We start from the raw sequence: 14,486 nt of genomic DNA on the forward strand, positions 1-14,486 counted from the left end.
CAAGGTTCTTTCTGTTTTTAAGACCTGTCCACATGCTATTTCTACTACTCAGTTTCTATGCTATGGGTGCTTTATTTAATTTATTATTTTATTATTTTTATTTTTTAAGAGATAAGATCTTGCTCTGTCACCCAGACTGGAGGGCAGTGGTGTAAACATAATCCACTGCAGTCTCAAGCACCTGGGTTCAAGTGATCCTTCTGCCTTAGACTCCTGAGTAGCTAAGACTACAGGTGCACACCCACGGCACCGGGATAATTTTTTCTTTTTAATTTTTTGTAGAAATGGTGTCTTGTTTTGTTGCCCAGGATCATCTCAAAGCTCTGGCTTCAAGCAATCCTCCTGCCTTCATCTCTCAAAGTATTGGGATTACAGGAGTGAGCCACAGCAGCAGGCCCTATAGGAGCTTTGTGCAAAGTTTAAAAAGCATCCTCCATTCCTACTTGGGCAGATGAATAAGAAAAGAAGCCCCTCTGTGTAGATTAGTCCCAAAGTTGCAAGACTTGGCAAGAAAAAAGGCACCCTTTTCTGAACAAGAAAGAAGCCCCTTCCTCTGGGCTTATATTAAGACACCTCTACACAACCTATATGTAGAGGACCTGTGATCAGTCTGCTGTAAGGATCAGCCTAAGGACAGTAATCCGTTTTTTTAGCAACAGGCCTGGGAAAAAAGAGCACTGCAATTGTATAGAACATTACACAAGATTGAGAAAATGTCAATTCCCCTTATTAGAGAGTAGAAAGGTACCTGATCAGTGTGATATGGCTACTAAAACACTCTGCCCCAAACCAGCACTTAACACTGTCCATACCTCCACCTAGAATGTAGTAACATCATCCTCCACAACCACACCTTTTTTTGGTTACCTCACGTTTATCCTCCTGATATCAGTTTAATGGTCACTTTCCCTTTCCAGGGAGTGGGAGATCAACACTGACCTTTCAATCTAAATTAAACCCCCTTGCTTTATGCTTTTATATCACCAAGAATTTTCTTATAGATCTTATATCACAGTTGCAATTACAGTCATCCCTCAGTATCTGTGGGGTACTGGTTTCAGGGCCTACCGTGTACACCAAAATCAGGGGATGCTCAAGTCCCTGATATACAATGGCATAGTAATTTTTTTTGCATATAACCTACGCATATACTCCAGTATAATTTAAGTGAGACTAGATTACTTATAACATTTAATTCAATGTAAATGCTATGTAAATAGTTGTTACACTTTATTGATTAGGAAATAATGACAAGAACAAAAGTCTATACATTATGCATTTTTTAAATTTTTGATCCAATATTGGTTGAATCCATGGATGTGGAACCCACAGATACAGAAGTATACAGTTATTTGTGTGCTTACTTATGTAATGCGTGGCTCCAACAACCCCCACACATATAACATATACAAACTTAATCAACACATTTCTCAACCATAAGCCACAAAAAAGCAGAGACCTTATCTGCTTTGTTCATCATTTTATTCCCAGAGACTATCACAGCATCTGCACATACTTAGTGTTTAATAAGTAATCACTAAATAAATTCAGACTTTTTCTTGTTAGATTCTTTAGCAAATTTTATCACACATGTGCACACTCAAGTACACAGTATGATATAGAATGTTATGGAAACATTCCTTTTAATAATATTCAGTTTTCAGTTGAATGTGAGTAATTAGAATGGTATGGATATATACTATAATACGAGTGATATCTTATTGGGTATATCTTATTTGAATTACTTCCATTTTCCATTGGTGACTTTATTTATTTTCTGCTAATTTTTAGATGTTATGTTTGGTTGGTTGGTTCACTACAGATTAGCCAATCCATTACTTTTGTGATAATAAACAGTAATTCTTACAGGTGTCACTGGGCTATCTAAGTTGGTTTATCTCTCAAAGTGAAATGCCATATTTTGGCATTATGTGATTCGCATTGTGAAAGTCTGACTCACAATCTTTGTTGTCATTAGAAAATGAAGAATGAATAAATAATGTAAGTCAGCTTACCAAATAGATTCTGCCATAAGTACCAAGGCCAATGGTTTTATCTAGTGAGAATATTCCAGTTGGATCCTGCAAAAAAGTAAAACAAAAACTGTCAATCTTTGTAGGAAATTAGGCGAGCATTCAACTATCTTAAGCAGTATTTCCAATCTTCCTTGTTCTGTTTAAATTTACATGGGAAGAACCTAAATGTCATTTACCAAAAGAATAGACATGTCACAATCTCCTTGAACTGACTATATTCATTTATTAAAAAGAATAAGCAGTATGGACATTAAGTAGTCATGTAATTATTTATCTTAAAACTGTAAAATGCACACAATTATGTAAGACTGAGGCATAACAATGAGGTAATTAGAAAGATAAAATAGAAATAAGTTCATTTACTTGCAATGGAAGTACTCTTTTATTTTAATATTACTTTTTTTTTTTTTTTTTTTTTTTTTGAGACAGAGTTTCACTCTTGTTGCCCAGACTGGCGTGCAATGGCGCGATCTTGGCTCACTGCAACCTCCGCCTCCTGGGTTCCAGTGATTCTCCTGCCTCAGCCTTCCGAGTAGCTGGGATTACTGGCGTGTGCCACCACACCCAGCTTATTTTGTATTTTCAGTAGAGACGGGGTTTCTCCATGTTGGCCAGGCTGGTCTCAAACTCCTGACCTTGTGATCCACCTGCCTCAGCTTCCCAAAGTGCTGGGATTACAGGCGTGAGCCACCGCGCCCAGCCGATATTATTCTTTTGAGTGATAACTAGACAAGCAGAAAATTTAACATGCAACAATAATGACTAGATGTTGGATACAAAGTTTAGATGACTTACTTGAATTACAGGTTGATGCAAAAGTAATTGTGGTTTTGGCATTAGAATAATGGCAAAACTGCAGTTACTTTTGCACCAACCTGTAACAGCTCTTAAGAAAGAAATACCATCTCTAAATATGAATGACAAAGCAAGATCATGATATTAAAAGAGCATCATTTTAAGAAAATTAGACAATTTTTTAAAAGTTGAACTTTGCATCTGCTAAATATCTGTTCATGGCACAAAGTGACATTTTCTGTGACTTAACCCTAAATGTGGCATCATAGGAAACAAAACATAACATGTTTTGGGATAGAGTTGTGAGGCTTCCATAGTTATCTTCAAGTATTGTTTTCTTACCTTTAAATATGGGTACTCCTTGATTGTTCACCACAAAACACGGTTTCTTGAATTTTATCACTGTTTGAACTTTTAGTCTAGCAGCCTATTTTGCTATTTTAGTAAAACTTATATGAGGCATGAGTAGATGCCAATTTATACACAAAATGGTAAGAACATTGGCAAATTCTTGGAAATTCACATACCTTATTGAAAGTTTATTTTATATACACAAACGTTGTTTAATCCTGTTTGAAAACATTTTGATTGCTGTGATAAATACAAGCTAAACAGGAAAACTACTGAGCATATGCAACTTAGATGAATGAAATTATAAACTCCTTAAAACTGCCATGATATTTGTGTAATCTAGCAAAACTCTCATAGGAAAATGACACAGCTTTGGGATTACATCATTCAATAAGTATCCAACTGGACAGAGAGTTAGAAGACTTGAATTTTAGCCCCAGCTCTACCATTAATTAACCATACGACTCTGGGTAAGTTATTTATTCTCTCTGGGATTCAGTTTTCACATATATAAAATAAAAGTATTGGGATAGGTAATCTCCCAGCTCTAAAATTCTACAGATGAAAATCACAACCTATCAATCATTCTAAAATCTAGATGTTTCCACTGAATTGATAAAAGCATTGTTAGATAAAGCAGAAGCCTAGCAGCTTAGTTTTTCAAAATGATCATCAAAGATCACAATACACAGTTATTTCAAACAAACAGTTCAGGAAATATACTCCCAACAAACATGTAATTTATCTAAAAAGACAATTTTTAGGATCTAAGAAGTAAAAATAGATCATTATATTATCCTTATTATTAAGCGTATCACTTTTGTTATAACTCATTGAAAGATTTATAAGAGAAAAGCCAACAAAAAAGTTACTAGGGACTGACTTGAAGACTTTATCACCGTAGCATATTTATGTGATGGATATCATTGAGGGATTTATTTTAGACATTGTTAATTCTGGAGAAACAGTCTTCGGCCATCTGTCAAAATAATCAAACATGTTACCTGATTCCTATTGGTAAACTATTCTTTGCTATAGTTAACGCTGCATTTTAGCTGGAAAAGATAACGTATATTAGAGAATTATTGTAACATCTGTACAACCTGTATTTTTGAATCTTTGAGCACAGTCTTAAATTTCTTTATTCCTTTCTCTAGTCCTCAATAACATAAAAACTTTACCCTGATTTGAATACAGTTATCTAACTATTCAAAAAAGACACCAAGGAAATAGACTAGAATAAAATGCCTGTAGAAATTCATGGAGGCCTCATATCTATGTCAGGAAACTTGTTTTCTGCTCTCAAATGACCAAACCATCTTTCATACTCATGTTTAATAAAAGAACATTTAAAAAATTTAACTTTAAAGGCAGCTCAACTTAGTATTCATATATTCTAAGACTATATTGTTTTCTTTAGTCCTATATGCTATTTTTTGTTCCCCATCTCCATGCTACTCCCTTTCAAAACTAAACATTAAATTGGGGAAAAGAGGAGAAGGACTATGCTTAATACTAGGTTAACAACGCCAAATTCCTCATATATTTTGGACTTACAGTCAGAGCAAGTTTATTTTGGATTTCCAAGGAAGGAAGAATTGGAAGGGAACAATCTTTTTGGTCACTGTGAAAACAAAAGTTTCATGTCAGAGGGGTCTCCATAATTATTTGGTCCTTTCCTCTGCCCTGCCACCTTGGGATAAGAAAAACAGAAGAGGATAGATGTTCGTATCTATGACTGCTATACCAATTTGGAGATTATTTGGGGGGTTGGTGTGTCTTGATGTCCCATTTGGGTATACAAAATGGTCAGTAAAGAAGAAATTAATTTCTAAAGTTTGTCTTACAATAAATTACTAAAAATCTAAGTCTTAAAACATTTTTGAACCATAGACAAACCTGTTGTACTTTCGTTATCTCTTTCTATGCATCTAAATTATCTTCTGCAGTTTAAAAGTCCTAGTCTCCCTGCCCACTGAAATCTCAAATTCTCGGGCGTTGTTTCTGTCTCCTGAATTCAAGAGCGGGGAAGAAAGACCATCTTGATGGCTAATCTTAATAAAAGCCAGGGATGGGAGTAACTGGAAGGAAAAGAGCCAATAGAAAGCAGTGTTAACTGGTCAAGGGAGAGAATTTCAAGGCAGAGGCTGATCCACAGAACCAAATACAGCAGAGATTAAGGAGAAAAGGGAACCAAAAATGGTCAACATGAGTAGCAAGAAATTTCAAATTTAGGATAGTAAAGGAGAGTGAGGAAACACTCTCCAGCAGTCAGGCTGCAAAAAGAAGGAGACTGCACAGTACCTTGAAGGAGATAGCAGAGGCTTTTCTCCTTTTACTTGTAATATTAGAAACAGCAATCTTATGAAAAGTTTCTGGAGAGAGAACATGAAAGGGATGGATATGGCAAGATGAGTGCCAGAGTGAGTTTCAAAGATAGAGGAATGGGCTTCACAATTTACATGGTGGCGTTAAAGGGGAAATCTTTTCCTCCAGACCAGTGTTTCTCAAACTGTAGACTGTATAGACTCTCGCTACATGAGAATCATCTGGGTAATACTGTTAAAAATACAGATTCCTTGGACCTATCATAGAATTATGAAATCGGAATTTTTGATGATGGGTCCCAAAATCTCGAAATTATTCTTAATTTTTGTGCACCGTTCTTGTGCACTACCATATGAAAACCATTGCTCTAGAAACTGGAGAAGAAAAAAGACAGAAAATAAACTGATGTGCAGTGTTATGCGGAGGTGATGCTCTATATATATGCAATTGAGGATTATGCTGAATATTTCAATCATAGTTGACTGAAATGAAGGTAAAACTGCTTCTAAACAGGGGCTAAGGAACTTGGTAAAGTGTGAAATTTCTCATGACCAAATGTGGATAGCAGGCTTGGTCTGGGTAGAGCTGGAAGTCATACTTAAATATAAGCCTAATGTATTTCAAATATAGTTTTTGGATCATGTGCTATTTCAGATAACCTCTGCCACTACTGTCCCCTCAAGGCCTGTCTAATCCTGACCCCAATATAGATTAGGACTACACATGGCAGTGTCAAATACCAAGGCCACAGCCGTGAGGAATGTCATTACCATACTGGGCACAGAAGGCAAAGGGGATAGTCATAGTGAAAGACATGACAGATTTGGAGAGGAAGAAATAGTTTCCAGTCTCAAGGACACAGGCATACTAGGAATATATATATATACACACACACACACACACACGCATATATATACACATACATACACACACACGGTCATATATATATGATTATATATATATACACACACACATCAAAACAAACATATATATGCGTGTGCGTGTGTGTGTGTGTATGTATATATATACACACACATAGAGAGAGGCAAACACACACATCCCTAGGTATTGCTGGTGGGCAAGGTGAATATATATACATATATACACACATATATTACAAAGATATATATCAAGACGTAAAGCTTTATACTTCTCTTTTCAGAAAGGAAACACAAACCACAAATCTCTGCACTTTCTTTTTTGTTTTTTCACCTACAGAAAATATTTATTCAATAGAAAATCAGAAAATTACAGTAACCCATTAACAAACATAATGGAATTGATCTATTGTAATTACATTGGCTCTCTTATTTTGTCTCTGACTTTAGTGCATTATGTGAAAAAGTTATATCATTGTATAAAAGTGAAGGTTTTAATTTTGAAAGTTATATAATTTTCTCACCCTTTCTTGTTTCCCAGTTTTCACTCCTGCTTACTCTTTTGGGTTTAAAAATAATATCTATCTAATAACAAAAATACCAAATAACCTACCAATTTCTTCAAGTCTCAATTTGTAAAGCAAGTTTATCCTCCCTCAAGGGTCTTTGTCTTGTGGTCATTTAGCTGGCTAGGCCTGCAAAGGACATAATGTGTCCATTTTAAACTAGAGCCATATTTATTTATTCTTCCACATTCTGAATGTTTTTTCTCGGTTTGCAACTCCAAGGTTTGAATCTTCCCTCATTGTCTGGCTGCTGCCAAATTGGTATACTTGGTGTTTACAGATGGCAATTTTCTGACCTTCACATATGTCCTATTGAGGATAATTACTGCAAGGGATACCATCATATGAAGGTTTCTTTACTTGCTTTATCAACTCTACTTTGCATCAAAATGCAAACTTCAACACAACTGATTCAGATTTCTCTTCACCTCTTCATTTGCTTTTATTTCTTCAGAGTCAGAAAATAAATCAAATGTAAAGAAACCCCAAATCGCTGAAAAACGTAACTCAGTGACCAAAGCAACAATAACTTTCCATGTCTAAAAATTTGATAGCAAAGAAAATTCTAAAGGGCATGCTACTGCTCTTCTGCTAGATTTCTTAGGGTTTGAATCTGGGTGTTTGAGGACAGGGGAGAATTATGCATAAATTGCTCAGAGAGTGAAAACCCACAAATGAAACAAAATGTCTCATGTATAAAATTTAGAAATTGTTAGAATCTGAGGACTTTATGAGACTTTCATGAAGTCTGGAAAATGAGGCCAAGCATCAATGTCCTGAAGTTTTGTATCTTCTCGCTACTACTCCTACTCCCCTTACATTAAAAACCAACCTTATCTTTCTACCCTCCCCACACACCCACTCCACCAACCTCCAGGAAACTAATATTCCACTGAACTGCAATGTAAAGACTGCAGCCTTTCCTCTTATCTCCTGGGCTCCACCAAATTCTTATGTCCAGGGCCATGACCGGGTCAGTTAGTCTGGGCCACTTCCCCCATTTTTTCTTTTCTGTGTGTGGCAGTAAAACCTTTTCTTCTTTTTTTTCCTTGGGTTTGGAATTCCCTGCCCTATCATTTCTATGAGGTCTTTCCCATTCACCCGTTTAGTGATATTTAGAAGGGAGTTTATTTCAGTTTGCCCACCTGCCTGCATCAGTTTCACATATCTGCCCTAGTTTGCTTTTTTCTCTTTTCCCAACCATAGGCAGAGAATGTTGGAGGAAGGGTAACATTTTATTCCTTGGTTTTATACTTTTACTTGGGTGCAAATCTAGTCTGAATATAAAAGTTCTGCTTAGAAAGGAAACCACCAATTGAGGCCTCCATAGTCCGGAAATCTCATGTATCCACACTGAAAGGAAGAAATTCTGGGTGCATGCAGAATGAGAAAAGATTTAATTTTTTAAAGTTCTGTGATATATTTTATGAAGCTGCATAAATAACCGCAACACTAATATCTGTAATTCACGTTTGCACTGATTTTTTTAAATGGCAGAGAACAATTTGGTAAAATGTTACCCGTGTGTACCACCTTACCTCTCCACATACAGCATCTAGTGTAAAATCATATAGGGAAGGCTTTGGGAATGCCCTATTTTTGAGCGAGACAGGCTTCTGTCACAATCAAAAACACATTCTTTAAATGCCAAATATGTGTAAAATTAAGTCAATCGACTTTGAATAGTCCTATAACCTTAAGGTTAATATTTAGCTTTTTTCAAAGCATGCAGGACACTGTCCTGAACTACAGTTGCCTGGTGATCATTCCAGCGCAGTGCCTGCTTATTCCCTTTCGGAGAATCCTGGGGCCTTTTGCATTCAAGACAGGGTGCGAGTGAAATGCCAATCTAAAAAGGGAACTTGAAACACGGATTTGGGTGGAATCCAATATTAGCCACAAACCAGATGCCAATGAAATAAACTGCGCTGCCAAAATAATAAGTCTACTAATTACGATGGCGATAATAGTTTACCAATCAATTACAACTCTAGAGGAAAGCTGGGCATTCGGGAAAAGAAGAGCCCACAAATTAAAACCACAAGAAAAAGCTAAATCTGGTTGGGCAAAGAACACAATATTAAAAAAAAAAAAAAAAAAATGGAGTGTGCAGAATTCACTCCTTCCCCAAACGGCGTCGACTTCTTTCACTCTCACAACACTAAATCAGGAACATTGCCCTGGCAAGAATAAGGTTTTAGAAAGTGTATTAGAAAATAAGAAAAGTGGGACTCAAACGCCTCAATTTTCTAGTCGCTGTCACCTAAAAGTAAAGGTCACCCCGCAAGTAGGCATCTCCGACGGCAAAAGCAGCAGCAAAGGACGGGGCGGCGGGATAACAGGGAGGAGTACTCAAGAAGACACGCGACGTTGCACTTTTTGGCCTCTGTTGGAACAAGCGGGCTAGGACAGGTACCGGAGCTCCGCTAGACAAGGCGGGTCACATATTTAAAATGCCCCGCTGTTTAGGGCCCGCAGCACCCCACTGCCATCTCTTCTCTCGGTCTCCCCTTCCCACCACCCCGTGCCTTTGCCTTTCGTTGGAGTTTGGTGCGGTCCGGGTGCCCAGGGGGCGCCTTTTCCGCATGCCGGCCCAGGGGCCCCTTCCGCGCCCGCGGGACCCGTCGAAGTCCTGGTCTAGCCCGTTTTGAGGGCGTCCGCTCCCTCCCCCTGGTACTCAGAACCCACCAAAAGAGAGCATTTCGGGGGGCGATGGGCGTCCTCTACTCACCGGCAAGTGGCCCAGATCCGTGACCTCCCTGTCCCTCCAGCCCCCAGGTCCCGCCATGGCTTCGAGGAGCCGAACGGGAGTGGGCGACTGAATTGGGTGCGCGCAGTCTGAGGTAGAAGCGGATGAAGAGTTGAAGGGAGGAGAGGGAAAGGGGGAGGGCGGGAGAAAGGAGCTGGGGGATTGGAGTTCTTGGCGTGGGAGATAGAGGAGGGGAAACGTGGAGTGAAAAGAGTTGGGAGTGGAGGGAAACCGGAGTTTGTGAGGCGGGAAAGCAGGTTGAGCTAAGGCAAGAGAGGAGCCTGAGCGTCTGTCCTGGAGAAGAAGAAGCTAGAAGGGTGCTCCGCGGCAAGAGCGCTGTGTCTGCCCCGTCAGGGTGCGCCTCTTTCAGGGTAGGGAGGGGGGCGGTGCAAGGAGAAGGGACCCGGGAGCAGCTCGAAAGGGATTGGTGCAGCGTCACGTCGCCAGGTGGGCAGCCGCCCGGCGGGGAGGCAGGCTAGGAGGGCCACCGGCCGAGGGAGGTGCTGAAGGACTATAACGGTTTGCGAGCAGGCCCTTCGCGGCCTCCCCCGGCCCTCCCGCCCCCTCCCACATCCACTGCTGCGCCAGCCGCCCCTGCCCCCACCCCCGCTGGCGAGTGTTCCACAGGAAACTTTTTCCAGGCAGCTGCCAGCCCCGGAAAACCGGTCCCGCTCCGCGCCGCTCCCAGTCTGGGCCCCACAGCCCTGCCACAGTCCAAACAACCCGCGCCCTAGACTTCCCAAGAAACACTTGTGACTTTTCTAGTTGTCTGTTTTCTCTTTCTGTCCCTCTGATTTTATCGCCCAATTTATTGCAAAGACCCACCAGTTATAGAAGGAAATGACTTGCCACGGGTTGGGAATCAGTCCTAGGCGAGCACCTATTTGAGCAGAAGAAGGCACCGAGTGCGCCCCGGGGCTGTCACAGCTTGGCCTTCGAAGCCATTAGCCGAGGGCAAGAGCAGAATGGACAGAGCCTGGAACTCTCTTCCCGGCAGGCCTTATCTCTTCTGGCCCCAGGCTAGTTCGTGCCAGGTCCCAGTCTCACTCAGAACCGCACCTGTTCTCAGGTGTTCAGGGTTGAGTAAGACTGAGTGTCTCCAAAGCCCGGCCTGCCCTGGGTCCTAAGTTTTGCATACGCTGTATTCGCAGCGCGCGGAGAAAAATCCTGCTTCCCTTCCAGTCTCCAGCGTTCCGGCCGGATTTCATTCATTCGCTTATTAATTGCAAAACTTTTCCAAGTGCCCAAGTTGTTTGCTTCCGTTTTGCTTTAAAGCGCTGGGGGACTGACACATGGCTTAAAACAATCTCACAAACGTGATTCAACTTCCAGAAAGAGCCCCTTGAAACATTCGTGGGAAGGGGAGTCGGTGCATAAACTAACCGCATTCTAAACTCATGCTCTGCAGAGAGCACTTAGTAAATGTCCCGACACTGCTTACTTTCTCTGGAGCTCCCAGAGGGCATTCTGCGCACCCTAACTCCGGGGTCGGAAAGCGATGTGGGGGGACTTTTTTCCTGTTTCTTTATTTTTTAATTAATAATTACCTACTTCTTTTAAGAAGATTTATACGAATAATTCTTCCCACTGACCTCGAGCTCTCCGCTTCTGACTCATTCTTCTAATTTCTGTAATATCTTTACATATTGGTAGATTTTGTTTATTTCCTGTCTGTTTCAACGCCAGAGTTTGACCTCTTTACATTCCTCAACTTCCAAGTCTCAGTGAGCTGTGTAATGGCCACAGCCTGTCTGAGGAACCGGGTTTCGCTAAATAAAGAAAATTCTCTGTTTACTGTTGCAGAGAAAACCAACCATTACCTCCCCCCAAAAACAAACCCGGGTGTGCTGGATCGAATTTTCTCGATAATTCAAATATGATACATACCACCACAGAAATTACACTTTCCAATAATTCAAATCTTGACAATTTTACCACACAAAATAAACCCTTTTAAAACACACTTTGAGAATTCCTGGATGATCAGTAAAACTCTTCTGAATCTTCCTAAATGTGAGTCTGAAATTAACATTTCTTAACTAGAGAAGGGCAGGTGAACTAGTTAATAGAAAATTACACTTTTACATAAACATTTAGTTTTTATAAATAAGACACGGAATCAAAAAATACAACATTTAAAAGAACTCTGAAGAGAATCTTTGCTACAGGGAAGGGCTGTTCATTAGTCAAGACTTTTTGTTTGTTTGTTTTGTTTTTTGTTTGTTTGTTTGTTTTTACAACGCGATTTGCTGAACCTGGGGTGTGGGGATGGGGTGTGGGGAAAAATGCCCCGTGGCCCCTAATGGCAAAGACTGTTTTAGACTGAGGGGCAAGTCCAGGCCAGGAAAACAATCCAGGCTAGACCATTGGGCTAACTAGTTGCAAGGCTCTGTGGGAGGCTAGTCACTTGGAAACCACGTGTTTGACCAGAACTTGACAGAGAACTTGCACATTTTAAACTTTATTGTTATTTTCAAGGGGGAAAGGAGGCATGGAAAAGCATGGAAACTTTACCTTGTAAGCTGGCATTATGGGAATTTTCGTGACCAGCCTGGGGAAGGTCAGCTCCTCTAGCAGGACAGAAGGCAAATAGATGGCCTCCAGTCATGGGGCTGTGACAGGAGCACAGCCTTGAAATAGGGCATTTCTTTTCCAACTTCAGGACTTCTTTTCCTTTCACCCTATCAACCATCATCTCCTTGCCTCCTTCCAAGATGTTCTTATTTATGTCTTTCTTTCCTGACTTCAAACTGCATGAAAATAACCCTAATATGTCGCTGGTCTAGAAATTTCTCAGATTGTGTTTTACCCTGAAACAATCTCTCTGCCAACATTACATATCCCGTATTTGTATCATCCCCTTCTTCTCCAATCCATTCTGTTATCTTAAGGCTATTAGCCCTTTGGAACTTTTAATTGTTGTTATATTTTAATAGCTAAAATTGATTAAGTGCTTACTGTATGCACCAGACTAAGTGCTTTGCATGTATTATCTCATTTAATTTTGTTGACAATTATTCTAGGTTTTAAATTATTGCCCCCAAGTGTTTAGTCAAGGAAATTGAGGCACAGAGAGATAAAGCAACTTGCCTAAAGCCTCACAGCTAGTAATTGGAAGAGCCTGGCTTCCAACTCAGGCAGTCTGACTCCAGAGTCCACTTGTCAATGACTGTTGAAGGGCCAGTGAGGTGCATATTTTGAGACTGTGTGAAGAGGAGCCAAATTCAAAAAAGCCTCGGGGTAAGAGAGATCAGATGACATTAGCTAGGCCCCTGAGCTATCCAGTTCCCCCTTCCCCTTTCAGCCCTCAAGCCCTCCTAACAGAAATAACAGGATTTATAAAAAGAAATGGAACCCAGTCATTGCCTAAGAGTAGCTAGTGACTGCTTAAGCAGATATCACCAAGTGGATCACCTCAGAGTGCAAAATCATGGTTTTCCAGCTAAGAAACTTCCAGAAAGTAAAACAGCAACTTTTAATGCTAAAAAATTAAAATATATTCCCATTCCTTCCCATGAGGTTTTTTTTTTTTTTTTTTTTTTTTTTTTTTTTTTTTTTTTTTGGCTGGGAACAAACTTTATTCAGTAAGGATTTGAAGGAGGCTGCGTTTGTGAGCAATAATGCTTAACAGAACTGAGATGTTACATGGCAAGGTTACAGACAGTAGCTCAGTTGGTAGTAGTACCATGGACATAGTACCAAGGGCATGGGTTTGATACCCTAGAGGACCAGAATGCATCTCTCTGCTCTTTGGCCCTTAATAGCAGCTCCCCTCTTGCCAACCCGCATCCTTTTACTGGGAAAACAACTCCAAAGTCAGTACTTCCATCTTTGTATACAAAGAACCACATACTCATTTTGATATATAAGCTGTTAATCACATAATCTGAAGAGATTATACTTCGAGGGCATGTGTGTATTATGAAAAATATAGATTCAAAATATTCTTGGTTGTTTCTTCTTTTTCATTTACACATTTAAGATTGGCAATATATACCTTAATAGACACTTATTTAAAATTTTTATTTAAACTTGTTTAAAATCTCATAAAACACTTTATTAAAATTTTCAAGCATACAAAAAAGGTCTGTCATTTACTGGTTTTCCTCTACTTTGACACTTCATATATGAAAATTACTTCTTCTCTTAGCACAAGCTTGCTGTGTACATTACTGGGCCCTGAGTGGGAATGGTGACATAACGTTATTTAGCAATCTTTTTGAAAAGAAGAGTCCCACATCTGTGATTCCAAACATTTCAGGTCTAGTATATTCCAATATACTTGTGAGTGGCTGGATAGCCTCTCTGAAAGACCCTCAAGAAGTCCTAGTAGGAGGAGAAAACTTTTGGGAACCCCTAGGCTAAAGGACCTTCTTGAGTTTTCTTTCTTCTTTTTGGAGACACCTTTGCAAACTGTAGGATTTCCACCACAGTTCGTAACACTCCCGGCACCATTACTTTTGATTTTTCTTACATGCCACTTCTCTGGGGACAAAGCAACAAGCTACCTAATGTTTCTCAAGCTAGAGGTCATTAAATGTGCCTTCTGACCATAGTTCGTAAAGCTTCTGTTGCTTGTCGTGGAATGCTCTTAAGCTCAGCATGATTAGAGCTATGCTTGTTTGTAAAATGAGGCCCTGGAAACCTCAGCGTAGCTGAACACGGGTCTCTTTGCTATTGAAAACCGGAATGCTACTCTAAAAAAAAGACAATTGTTTTATGAAGACAACTGAAACAGGGAAATTAAGACCAAAAGTCAAATTGATTTCTGAAGTTGGAAAGA

At 39.8% G+C, this 14,486-nt stretch overlaps 1 protein-coding gene across 4 annotated transcripts in view; it reads right to left on the reverse strand.

The window, feature by feature from the left end:
* The window catches only part of LOC105499702 (Nik related kinase), a 141,714-nt gene extending 131,676 nt beyond the window's left edge, over positions 1-10,038 (reverse strand). For all 4 annotated transcript variants that reach the window (XM_011772473.3, XM_011772472.2, XM_011772471.2 and 1 more), the window contains exons 1-2: positions 9,686-10,038; positions 2,016-2,081 (exon numbers count right to left, since the gene is read on the reverse strand). In XM_011772473.3, coding sequence (XP_011770775.2) covers positions 2,016-2,081; positions 9,686-9,742 — 123 coding nt within the window. In that variant the 5' untranslated portion in view covers positions 9,743-10,038. The remainder of the gene's footprint in view (positions 1-2,015; positions 2,082-9,685) is intronic.
* Between the last annotated feature and the right edge of the window lie 4,448 nt (positions 10,039-14,486).

This window comes from Macaca nemestrina, chromosome X (genome assembly GCF_043159975.1).
Source record: "Macaca nemestrina isolate mMacNem1 chromosome X, mMacNem.hap1, whole genome shotgun sequence".
NCBI classification, from domain to species: Eukaryota; Metazoa; Chordata; class Mammalia; order Primates; family Cercopithecidae; genus Macaca; species Macaca nemestrina.